A 12,852-nucleotide genomic window follows, 5' to 3' on the forward strand; every position below is an offset into this window, starting at 1 on the left:
AACTCAATTTGGACCAACAAACAACCAGAAAACACAATAGTAAAATCAGCTAAATAAATATTGGGTTGGCCAAAAGGTTTGTTACTTTTTTTCCATAAAATGGCTCTAGTAGTGCTTAGCTGTCTCTAACTTCATTTGAAATAATTTTGTTAGATTGTATTGTGACAGCTGTTGTATCAGCATGCATCTAAAAAACTTAACCAAACTGGTGAATTTTTGTGTTGCCATTTTAATATTGAAGATGGAAGAAAATATGCAATATTTTTGGCATATTATGCTTTATTATTTCAAGAAAGGTAAAAACACAACTGAAATGTATAAAAAGATTTGTGCAGTGTATGGAGAAGGTGCTGTGACTGATCAAATGTGTCAAAAGTGGTCTGCGAAGTTTTGTGCCAGAGATTTCTCCCTGGATGACATCCTGTAGTCAGGTAGAGTGGCTGAATGAAGTTGACAGAGATCAAAGTGAGACATTAATTGATAATTGTCAATGTTATACTTGTAGGAGATAGCTGACACACTCAAAATATCCAAATCACACCCTGGCTGGTGTGGCTCAGTGGATTGAGTGCCGACCTGAGAACCAAAGGGTTGCTAGTTCGATTCCCAGTCAGGGCACATGCCTGGGTCGTGGGCCAGGTCCCCAGTATGGAGTGTGTGAGAGGCAACCACACATTGATGTTTCTTTCCCTTTCTTTCTCCCACCCTTCCCCTTCCTCTAAAAATAAATAAAATCTTTAAAAAAAATCCAAATCAAGAATTGAAAATTATTTGCACTGGCTTGCTTATTTTAATCACTTTGACATTTGGGTTCTCCAGTAAGTCAAGCGAAAAAAAACCTTGGCCCTTTTTCACATGTGATTCTTTACTGAAACGTAATGAAAATGTTCTGTTTTTAAAACAAACCGTGATGGGTGATAAAAAGTGGATGCTTTACAATAACGTGGAGTGGAAGTGACCATGGGGCAAGCGAAATGAAGCACCACCGACCACAGCAAAGGCTGGTCTCCATCCACAGAAGGCGCTGTGCGCATGTGGTGGGATCAGAAGGGAGTGCGCCACTCCGAGCCCCTGCTGGGAAACCAAAGGATTCACTCCAAGTGCTGCTCCGGATTAGACCAACCAAAAGCAGCACTTGAAGAAGAGTCTGGAATTAGTCAACTGAAAACGCATAATCTTCCACCAGGAAAATGCAGGACCACATGTTTCTTTGATGACCTGGTAAAAACTGTTTGAGCTGGGCTGTGTTCACCAGACATTGCACCTCCGGGTTTCCATTTATTCCGATCTTTATAAAATTCTCTTAAAGGGAAAAAATTCAATTCTCTGGAAGACTGCACCTACCTGGAACAGTTCTCTGCTCAAAAAGATAAAAAGTTTTGGGAAGATGATATGAAGTTGCCTGCAAGGTGGCAGAAGGTAGTGGAACAAAATGGTGAACATGTTCAATAAAATTATTGGTAAAAGTGAAAAATGTGTCTTTTATTTTCATTTAAAATGGAATAAACTTTGGGGGGGGTGGGCTGGGATGGGGGTAAAAGGCAGAAAACTATACTTGAACAATTAAAATAAAATAAAAAATTTAAAAAATGGAACAAACTTTTTGGCCAAACCAATATATAACCCCATCATTTTTCCCCCCCGTCAGAATCATCAACATGAAGGGTGTTATGTGGGCAAAATGGGTGAATATTTACTATTGAAAAGACACAAAATATAGGTTATCGGTATCACCGACCAAAGCAAATCCATACAAGGCGACCTCATTTCTCTCCCACTAAAAGCACATTTGAGCAGAGAGAAAGTGTAAAATTGACCTGTGGCTGAAAACACCCCCGACGGTTTGCCTCATCTGGGGCTGGGTGGAACTTTCCCCGGACTTTCCTTTTGTGCAGAGAAAAATTCTGGGGCAGGTTTTATGACCAACCAGGCCCCTAGGGAGATCCCGGCTGCAGCTCCTCCTGTCCTCTCCTGGGCTGGAGGGGGGACAGTGGCGGTTCCTTACCTGCTCTAGTTTGAAAATGTGCTGGTTGAAGTAATACTGGAGCTGCTCATTGGCGTAGTTGATGCAGAACTGTTCAAAGCTGTTCCTCTCGAAGTCCTCAAAGCCAAAGATGTCAAGGACCCCGATGGACAAGCACTGCGGGGAGAGGGAACAGTTGTCACTGCTGGGTCCTCTGTGCTCTGTTGTGTCGTGAAGACTCTGTGCTTGGGACCCGTAATACTTGAATAAGGAGCCGTGTTTCCATTTTGCATTGGGGCCCAAGAACTGCACCCTGTCTTGTTCTCTGGGCTAAGAACTGGCCTCGTGCCTGACAATGGCTACAGCTGCCTTGGCTCCTGACATCACAGGCCATTCACCTGTGCGGCAGTGAGGGCACAGTCTCCCCCAGCCCAGCTTGCGGGGTGGTGGGGGCAGGGTGGGCGACTCACCGAGACAGATTCTTCCATGTCTTTCTTATTGAGGAGGGCGTGGTTAATGCGCAGCACAATCCAGTCGAACAGGGCACTGTACAGAGACTTGGCCATGGAGTCGCGGGCAGTGATGGCCTATGGGCACAGAGGGGACAGCATACCTCAGCAAGGTGGGGCCCACATGCACCACCCTAAGGTCTGCACACAGGAGAGGTACAGGCAAGGACTTACACAGTCAACTCCTCCAACACACCCCCTTCCACTTTGCACGCCACCCTGTCAGCTCAAACACCCGGGCACAATGAAGTATGAACTCAAAAGCCTTGACCCAGCAGCCTGGGGTTCGGCTAAGTCTTTCTCAAGTGCTAACTCACTCCTCCGAGCTACCAGGGCCTGATGAGGGTGGAACACAGGCTCAGAGAGGGCACTGGGCCTGCACCATGGGAAAACTAGCCAGGAAGACCTGCTGGGTTCAAAGCCAGGCCCCTTGCTGTTCTGGGAGCATCATGCGGCCAACGTCGTAAAAGCAGTAATGGCTTTGACAATTTTTCCAAGGCCTTATGGAGTTCTAACTTACATACAAATACTTCCTTCTTTTGGTGTGCTCAGACCTAAAAGGTAACAAACACAGGTGGCTGCAACCAAGATCTAGAATACATCCCTCCAGTTCTACTTTTTCTGGGAAGCCATGGAAATGGAAACCTTGAGAGACGTAGCCTGGCATCTTCCACCTGGTGCCTCTGGGGGTGGTCCTGCTGCTGGGGTCTCAGGGACCTTGCACACTACAGGGTGCCTTTGCCCCTGGGGTCTCAGACTGTGGTGCCTGTCTGAGAGGCCCAAGCAGCTTCCACCACCAGCTAGAAATTGCCCCCACCCACCATGCCTAGGTACTTTCCTGTTGCTGTCCAAGCTGCCCGCGGCAGTCACACTGCTCTAGAGATGTAAAAACCCAAGAAAAACACACCCTAAACATCCAGGCTGGGGCAAGGCCAGAGAAAGGCACCTTATCAATATTTAGGGACCCACATAAAGATTGTAAAGGTCATGCTGTAGCTCTGGACTTGACAAAAACTTTTCTGCAAAGGGCAAAAGACCAATATTCTCAGCTATTCAGGCCACATGGGTCTCCGTTGCAACACCTTAGCTCTGCGCTGCAGCAGGACGGCAGCATGTAAACGAAGGGGCATGGCTGCATGCCAATAAAACTTTATTTACAAAAGCAGGAGCAGGCCGGATTCGGCTGCAGGTTTCACCGCTTCTGCTGGTAAGAAACAGCACACCCAAGAAGCAGTTGGAAACACAGAGATGGACACTTGTGGCCCAAGTTCTGACACTCAGTTTGCTGTTTGGGCTGGTTTGTGCTGAGCCTAAGCTCACATGAGAACCAGAGCGCCCCAAGGGCTCTCTGTCACTTTGACAGGAAAAACATCACCCACGCTGGCTGTTTCCAAAGGACTTCCCTCCACTTGGGTTTTGGGGCCCAGTGCCTTTTGAAAGCCCAGAGCAGCATTTACCTCGCTGAGACTGTAGGGCAGGATGAGCTTGTCATTGGCAGTCACCGTTTTTCTTTTGGTCAGAACCTCCACCAAGATCTCTCGCTTCACCTGTATCAAGGTCAAGGAGGGAGATAAAGAGGGGGTGTGGCTGAAGACTTGCCCAGTGGGTTCTTGTGTCATTGAGATAAGGCCTGAAGCTTGAAGAAGGCTGGAGAAGGACCCCCAGTGGCGGTACGAGGAAGCAGGTCCAATCCACAGTGTGCACTATGCTCAGTATGGTTCAGAATGATCACACCCATGGCTGACAGCCCTGGGTGTCACTGTGGGCCTCAGGCTCACATGCTGCCCGGTGACCTGCATTTATAGCTGTTCTAGCCTGTGGGAAGGGCCGTCAAGGGGCTTGGCCCTCCCTGACTGCCAAGCCCCCTACACAAGCCAGCAGCAGTCAAGAGCAGGAACAGGGGAAGCGGCCCTGAGCCCCCAGCAGGTGTGCTTACTCATCCCTGTGACCACAGCAGAAGCTGGGGGGCCTCCTTCAGGCAGAGCCACGGATGGAGCACATGCTCAGAAACAGAGAGACTGAGGGCTGGGCTTCTTGGTACCACTGACACTCGGGGCTGTATCATTCCTCGCTGTGGGCATTATATGATGCTGGCAGCATCCGTGGCCTCCACCCATTAGATGCCAGTAGCTTCCCCATCACCAGTTATGACAAACAAAAACGCTTTCAGACACTGACCCTGGGGTTGAAAACCAGTGGACAAGGGGATGGTAGAAAATGACCTCGCTGATCAAACTATGATAGCCTCCCGTGAGCCCCAGCTGGTGTGGCTCAATGGATTGAGTGAGGCCTGTGAACCAAAGGGTCACTGGTTCAATTTTCAGCCAGGGCACGTGCCTGGGTTGTGGGCCAGGTCCCCAGTAGGGGGCACATGAGAGGCAACCAGATATTGATGTTTCTCTCCCTCTCTTTCTCCCTCCCTTCCCCTCTCTAAAAATAAGTAAAGTCTTTTTAAAAAATTTTATTCATTTATCTTTAGAGGGGAACGGAAGGAGAGGAGAGAAATATCAATGTATGGTTGCCTCTGGTCTGTCACTTGCTGGGAACTGGCCTGCAACCCAGGCATGTGCCCTGACTGGGAATCGAACTTCGATCATGTGGTTCACAGGTCCATGCCCAATCCACTGAGCTACACAAGCCAGGAATAAAATCTTTTATAAATAAATAAATAGCCTCCTGTGAGCTAAGCATGAGGAGCTGAGGAGTCCTTGCCCAGCAGGAACTCCCCTTAGAAATGAGGCAGGGAGTTGGCAGAGATGATAGCAAGGAAGTGGGCACAGGCCCTCGTTTACAGACGCACAGCGAATGCAGGAAGTTCTGGGTCCTCCAAGGCCACCGGCCTGAGGTGGCCCCACATACCCCATGGTGGCCAGGGACAGGGAGCAGTACCTTCAGAAGCTGTGACAGCGTGTCCAGCACCTCGGGGGGCCCGACCTCCAGGCCTTCATCTCGGCCTGTGGCTCTCTTCTTGTACGTGACATTGCCCAGGTACAGGATGGCTGAGAGGATAGAAAAAATCCTGGGAGAGAAAAGGAGCTTCGGTTAGGGCGCTTTCCACAACTGCAAGACGAGCGAAACCTCCCAGCAACTGGGCAGGATTTGAAACAGCATCCGATTCTAGTCAGAACACACGGAGTCTGAAAAACGTCGAGTTCCTCTGCTGGGGACCCTTCCTGTACAACGCGACTTGGTAGACAGATAGCTCAATTTTTCTTTTTTTGTAATGGGGGATAAAAATATTTTTATGAAAGCATAACATGCACATGCAAAAAGCTATAGTTCCCAAGTATAGAAATGAATTGTTACAAAATGCACAGATCACTTAAATTAGTGCTCAGACCAAAGCATGTGACATTCTACACCCTGGAACCACCCAGGCAAACGGAGGAATGGCTGTCCCAACATCTAGCATCAACCATGAACTTGGTGTTCATGAAATCACTGTATGTCCTGTAACTGGCCTGACATTGAAAACACTGCCATGTGGGGGTGCAGTGCCCTTCACGGCACAGTCTCGGTTTGTTCCCTTAATTCTGCTGACCAGTGTAGCTCAGCCATGGCACTGCTGGCACCTGGGGCCAGGTTCCCGTTTGCTGTGGGGGGAGGGGTGCCCTGGGCACGGTGTTGTGTTGAGCAGCATCCCACACACATGCAGTGTGACGACCAAACATGCCTCCAGAGAGGGGCCCCCTGGGGATAGAATCGGTGTCTCCAGTGACAACTGCTACTGTGTGCAGAGTAGTTCAGGAGGTGGCAAACTTGGGCCCATTTTTGTATGGTCCCTGAGCTAAGTTTATGGTTCAGTTTTTAAAGGGTTGTTAAAAAGCAAAATGAAATGCAGAGCAGAACATGTAACAGGGACCTGTGGCTCACGAAGCTGAAAATACTCACTATCTGACCTTCTCTGGAAAGTCTGCTGACCACTGCACAGATGGACTGACATTTGGTTATTTATTTAATCTCCTGTTGGTGGGCATTTGGGAGGGAGGGTTCCAGGCTTTGGGGCTGTTATAGAGGAGGCTACTGTGTGTATAAATGTGCACATGCATGTTTTGGGGTGAGCACACGTAAGTGCTTCGTTGTACACACACGGTGGTAGTAGAAAACAGCCAAGTGGTTTTCCAGAGTGGCTGGCCTGATGAGCACCCCCAGCAGCGTGCTCTTGCTGGTATACTGGCAGGTGTGGAAAGCACCCTGTGTGGTTTACAAAAATTAAAAACTTTTTAATGGTGTAAAATACACATCACATAAAATCTACCATCTTAACCATTGTTAAGTGTGCACAGCCCCTGCGGTTTGCACTGGTATCTCCCAGTGACTCACGATGAGAGCCCCTTCGTGTGCTCATCGTCATCGGGCCACCCTCCTTACTGCAGCTCCTGTTGGGGTGTCAGCTGATCTCAGACAGTGACCAGTAAGATAGGGGGGGTGCCCACGTGGGAGATGGCGGGATGGCTGGCCAGCCACTTACTGTTTCTTGGTGGCGGGGAGGAAGCCCACCATCTCCATGGCCTGCTTGAGTCTCTCAAAGTCATGCTTTAGGTCTTCCCCATCTTCTATCTTCAAGTTATGCTAAAAAATAAATTCAGTGAAACTCTGGGTATTTCTGGGTCAGAGAGGGTGGCGTGTGGGAATGATTTTGGCTGGAGCAGATGAGGCAGGGCTCAGGACGCAGGGAATGAATGGGCTCCTTTATGCTGCCTCCTCTGGGCCTCTTGGAGCCAGTCGGGGGCTGGAGAGGGCCAAGGCAGAGGGCCTCTGACCTCCTGGCGGAGCACAAACAACCCATGGGGAACAGAGGTGGCATTTGTGGCTAGGGCCTGGTGTTTACCTGGTTGAGGTAGAAATAATCTTCAGGCTGTTTAAGCTGAAATTCTTGTTGTTCTTCCTTGCTGACGCCAAGTAACAAATAATAAAACACATGGTAGTTTCTGCAGATCAAAATTAGGGGGAAAAAGTCATTTTTGGAGGCCAAGCAACAGTTACTCTTCAATCTACTACTAATATTGCTTCAGAGACCACACCAGGGAGGAAAGAGCACCGCGACTGTGTCCCAGTTTAAGACAATTAGTCAGTTCTTAGGACATCTTTAAAACATTCCCAAAACATGAGCTTCTCCAGTGAGATCTTTTGAGGAGAGGGTGTGGGGGTGGGTGTGTATCTTACTCCCTGGTCAATCAGAGCTGCCTCTAACCTAACCACATGGGCAAAAGCCCTGGGGAGGCACAAAAATAAGCACAAAAAGGTGACTTAGGACGAATGAACATGAAGCCTGGGGCCACCCAGCAGGCCCACTCCCTGGGCAGTTGTACCATGGCCTCCGGGCAGAGCCCCCTGATCTCCATGTGCCTGAGGAAGGAGGAAGGAAGAGGGAAGAGGGAGGAGGGAGGAGGGAGGAGGGAGGAGGGGGGAGGGGGAGGGGGAGGGGGAGGGAGGAGGGAGGAGGGAGGAGGGAGGAGGGAGGAGGGAGGAGGGAGGAGGGAGGCACAGACAGCTGCTCAGGGAGGAGACCCCTCCTACCTCTCATCCTTCTCCTGGGAGACCAGGCGTGACTTTTCAAGCAGGTATTTTTCAACAACAGCTCTGTCATCAAAGGAAGAGAAAGAGTAAAACATCACATTTTAGTACTGTTTTTCCTACAGAACGAGAGTAATTTATTACCATGGTAATGGGCCAGCCACCCATTAACTTCCTTAACCATAGAACATACACTGGTACATAGATATAATCACCCTAAATGTCAAAAATACCGCTTTAAATGTCGTAAATACCATCAACCTAAATGTTGTAAATATGATTACCCTAAATGTTGCCTCACCCTAGGACTACCATCTATAAAAATAAGGAACCTGCACTGGCCACTTCTGCTCCCCAGGCCAGAAGCCCGGAAGCCGGGGGCATCACATGGCCGCTCCCCAACCAGGAGGCGGGCACTGGGGTGACGGCACCCACACGATTCTGAGTGTTATAGGAAGGTCTCCCCCCTGTGCCCATCATCTCCCCAGCAATTAAATGTTTCTCTAATTGAAAATATGATAACGAATTGGTTTTTCTATTATTTCTACAGCTTTATTGAATAATACGTGATGAGTTTTGACTGGCTCTTTTGTAATCCATACCATTTTTTAAAACAGCTTTATTAGGGGTAACTGATGCACAATAAACTTAAAGTGTGTGGCCTGATGAACTGCGACACACTCACATGCCCCCATGAGCTGCCCCCCAAATCAAGATGGCGAATACGCCCCCCACCCCCGCCCTGGCGAAGCTTCCTTGGTGCCTGTGTCATTCCTCTCAACCCCAACCCGCAGGCAGGTGCCACTCACTCCCACTTTAGACTGGTTTGGGTGCTCCAGAATTTAAAAAGAAGACCCTTCAGTAAGCATACTGAGTCCAACTTCCACTCAGCCCAGTGACTCTGAGCGTGAGCCACAGTGTTCACGCACCAGACCCGTATTCCTTTTCACGGCTGAACAATATGCTATCTGTGTGGACACACGGCGTTTTGGGTAACCGTTCATCAGCGGACGGACATCTGCTGGACATGGCTCCATGAGGCCACTTGGGGCCCGGGCCCCTCTGCAGCCACCCTGTCCACACTGAGAGTGGTGACGGCAAACGTCCCAGGTGCCATTTCATAGGATGTAACAGCCCGAAGCCTCCCATCCCCCTGGGTGGGCACAGTGCTGCTGATGGATGGGGTACCAAAATTGGAGAGGCCACACACTGCTGGGGACCACAAAGGAGGGAGGTGGCCCAGCAGGTGCCTGAGCCTGGCATGGGCCCTGCTCTCTCCACACCCCCTGGGGCCAGAGGGACCTGTCTCTCATGGGATCCACTACGACCAAGTGTGGGAGTGAGGCGGGTATGTGGGGCAATTCCATCTGAGCCCATAGGGTTTTACAACAGAGGCAGCTGGTGCCCGAGGGGCGGCAGGGCCGAACTCCCAGGCCAGGACTTCCTGGATGCAGCCTGCCTGACTTCTGTCTGCAGCCTCATCCAGGATGCACGCACACACTACACACACGTGGGTTTCCAGGGCCTTGGCCTGCATTCTCCCTTCTTTCAAACCCATGTTTCTTGTATTCCTGCCCTGGCTGGGAACTGTTTCAGTTAGCAGTAGTCTGTTTTCCCGGGGAGGGAGGCTGCATCTGGTTCTGGAATCAGACTCCTGGCACTCGTTCCACCTGTGGTCGACTCCCTGGGCTGTGTCAGCACGGAGGGGCGACGGCAAGCCCCCGCCAGCATGCATCTGTGATTTCACTGATAGCAGCCTCTTCCCTCTTCTGAACATCTTGGAGGCTCAGGCCCCTGTGGGGGCTAGTAGGGGGCCAGAGATCCTCCAGCACTGAGGCCTTGAACCTGCAGGAGGACTAGGCCTTGAAAATTGGGGAACTGGGGGAAGGCACAGACTGCCCCTGACCCTTGGCCTCAGTAGGAAACAGCATCAAGAAGTGTCACCTGCCCAAAAGCAGAACAGGGCCAGGGCCCAATCCTTGAGAGCTGGCTGCAGCCGCTCCTGGACGGGAAGTGCACCTCCCGCCTCGGTGTGTGGGCAGGCCATGGTCGTGGGCGAACAGGAGATTTCCTTTCCTGAATTCAGGGCCACAGACATGATTCTCAAAAGCTGGTCTATGAGATCCGGCTACTCAGTGACTTTGGCCCTGAGCGTGATGGGTGCCTGTAGTGGGTGGGGCAGGTGGACCATTTGACTGACGGCCAATCTTTCCTTGCTGGTGTGACCCCTGAAGGTGTGTGTATGCACTTGCAATCTGTAACTGGAATCTCCTTGGGGAAAATGTCTTTGCAGGTGTAATTAAGTGAAGGATCCCGAGATAAGATTAACCAAGACTATCTACAAAGGTACTAAATCCAATCACAAGTGCCCTAAAAGATAAAATAGGAGACTCAGAGGGACACAGAGGGGAGGGCTGTGTGAAGGTGGAAGCAGAGACTGGAGTCATGCTGGCGCAAGCCCAGGATGCCCCGGCCCCCAGAAGATGGAAGGGGCAGGAAGGAGCCTCCAGGGCAAGCTGGGCCCTGCCAACTCCTTGACTTCAGACTTCCGGCCTCCAGAGCTGTGAGGTGAGAAATTCCTGTTGGTCTCCGGCCAGAGTGGCTCAGTTTGTTGGGGAAAAGGTCACCAGTTATGTTCTCGGTTGGGGCACAGGCCTGGTCCCCAGTTGGGATGTGTGCAAGAGGTAACAAATCGATGTTTATCTCCCTCTCTCCCTATCTTTCCTTCTCTCTAAAATAAATAAATAAAAAATCTTAAGAAAAATCATGTTGGTTTAAGGCACCGGGTTTGTGGTGCTTTGTTACACCAAACAGAGACTGGAGACGAGAAGAGCCAGGGGTGGAGGGAAGAGGAGGGGAGCAGTGCCTGCTGGGAGCAAAGGTGCTGGTGTCTGGCCTGAGGCCTGTAGGGCCAGCCCAGTGCCCAGGAAAAGTTAAGGCAGCCTCTTAACATTTCTGTTCCCCACCAAGGAGCCCCTGGAATGTAGACTTGGTGTGTTTCTGGTTGTCCACCCATTCAGATACTCAGGGCATATCCCGCTAGATGTGTGGAAGAAAAACATTTTAAGTAAGGAGTGAGGGCCTTTGTGGAGGAAAAGGCGAGGCCTGTGGGACAAGTGGGCGGCTCCAGGTGTCTCTGATTAATCGGGGGACATACCCTCTGGGTACGTGGGGATCCCTTGAGGACGCCAAGTGGGAGCCCAGAAGTGCTACAGGTGGGACCTCTGGCCGGCCTGGGAGGGTTGCTGAGGACATGGGGAGAGGCACCAGCTCCTGGGCACCCGGAGGATGGAGGAGCCGGAGAAGCCCAATTACGGACAGCCTCTCACCCACACTTTCAGAGCTTGGGCAGCAGGAAACAGGAAAGACGAACAAGAGAGCTAGATAGTTTGGCATCACGCCCCAGTCCCCAACACATTTGTGGACCTTTCTCTTCCTCCAATGCTACGATGTTCTCTCGGCCTCCAGGGGCCAGGTGCTCAGGTCACCCCACCTCTATCATGCAGGGCCTTTCACCCTGCCATCCCAAGCACCCCCCACTGGAAGCCTCTACAGAACCCACTGCCGCCACAGCCCCTCACACTGGACTGTGTGTGAGGGTGGGGGTGGGGTCCAGGCAATGGATTGCGCTGAAATGCCTCTTTTTTTCTTTTATGTTGAAATAGTTTTATTGGCTCATAAGACCTTTGCATATAAAAACAATCCAAAACATGACACAGTATTAAATCACAATTAACTTTTTTTAACAAGCAAAACTATACAGAACGCACATGTTGTTAAAGCAAAAAAATATCCTATAGAACTGAACTCAGAAATGATGCTATGGCTTAAAAACTGTAACCAAATAGGTAATTCCCTATAACATTAGTTCACTGCAGGAATCTGCCAGACAGTTTCATAAGCATAACTGCACGAGCACAAGTAAACATAATTTCAATGTTGCATTTAGTTGAATTGAAGTACCCGTGTCTCCACCTAAGGGACTCACATTTCTGGCACAAAATGTTGGTCTGTTTTAACTTCTGCCAGGCAAGTAGCTTCACAGTCCAGTTTATTACCTACCCACTCACCCACCAATCTGTCCGTCCATCCATCCATCCATCTATCCATCCATTCAATTCCTGACCCATTCAACCACCCATCCATCCATCTATCCATCCATTCAATTCCTGACCCATTCAACCACCCATCCATCCATTCTTCCATCCAACTACCCATCTGCCTACCTCCACCCATCCACCCACCCGTCAGTACTTCCCTGGACAACTGCCTCATTTTGCTACCCAGGCTCACATATCCTTCTGCCTAAAGAGACACATGTTTGGCAAGTGCCAGAGTCCACATTGACTCTGCCTAGGGCATCCCAGACCGACTGACTTAGAAACCTCACTAATACCAGGGAACAGGTTGGTCAGTCCTTCCTGTTCTTAGCAAACCCAACACACTAGCATCTCCAGCTCATTGTACTTACTCCACTGGTGCCCAAACCCACCCGCAATGCCCTGGGGAATGCAGGGTCAGTTACCATGGTGTTGGCCTTGCCCACCTACACTTCCCACACCTTGACCCACTGCTCAGACCTTCACATCAAAGACTTAAAATCCTGCTGGCTTCCTTGTGCAACTCACAAATGTAGCTCTTGGGCTGGTTCCCCCCTGCAGGGCTGCCCAGGACCCCAGACGGAGGCTGGAGTGCACAGTGCAGGTGGCCGCCCACTCACCCTCTCACGATGCCACTCTCCAAGTAGTTGACCTGGATGAATTTTCCAAATCGGCTAGAATTGTTGTTGTGGGCCGTTTTGGCATTTCCAAAAGCCTGAGAGGAAAAGAAAAACAGGTTTTCAGATGGTGAGGATGAAATTTC

General features: G+C 50.4%; 1 protein-coding gene across 11 annotated transcripts in view; it reads right to left on the reverse strand.

Annotated features, from left to right (window-relative positions):
- Positions 1-12,852, reverse strand: part of MYO9B (myosin IXB) — an 82,090-nt gene that overhangs the window by 30,450 nt on the left and 38,788 nt on the right. For all 11 annotated transcript variants that reach the window (XM_037029021.1, XM_037029016.1, XM_037029024.1 and 8 more), the window contains exons 3-10: positions 12,710-12,804; positions 7,993-8,055; positions 7,304-7,403; positions 6,944-7,044; positions 5,362-5,491; positions 3,930-4,019; positions 2,434-2,550; positions 2,006-2,140 (exon numbers count right to left, since the gene is read on the reverse strand). In XM_037029021.1, coding sequence (XP_036884916.1) covers positions 2,006-2,140; positions 2,434-2,550; positions 3,930-4,019; positions 5,362-5,491; positions 6,944-7,044; positions 7,304-7,403; positions 7,993-8,055; positions 12,710-12,804 — 831 coding nt within the window. The remainder of the gene's footprint in view (positions 1-2,005; positions 2,141-2,433; positions 2,551-3,929; positions 4,020-5,361; positions 5,492-6,943; positions 7,045-7,303; positions 7,404-7,992; positions 8,056-12,709; positions 12,805-12,852) is intronic.

This window comes from Sturnira hondurensis, unplaced genomic scaffold (genome assembly GCF_014824575.4).
Source record: "Sturnira hondurensis isolate 20B ecotype Veracruz unplaced genomic scaffold, ASM1482457v3 Scaffold0020119, whole genome shotgun sequence".
NCBI lineage: Eukaryota > Metazoa > Chordata > Mammalia > Chiroptera > Phyllostomidae > Sturnira > Sturnira hondurensis.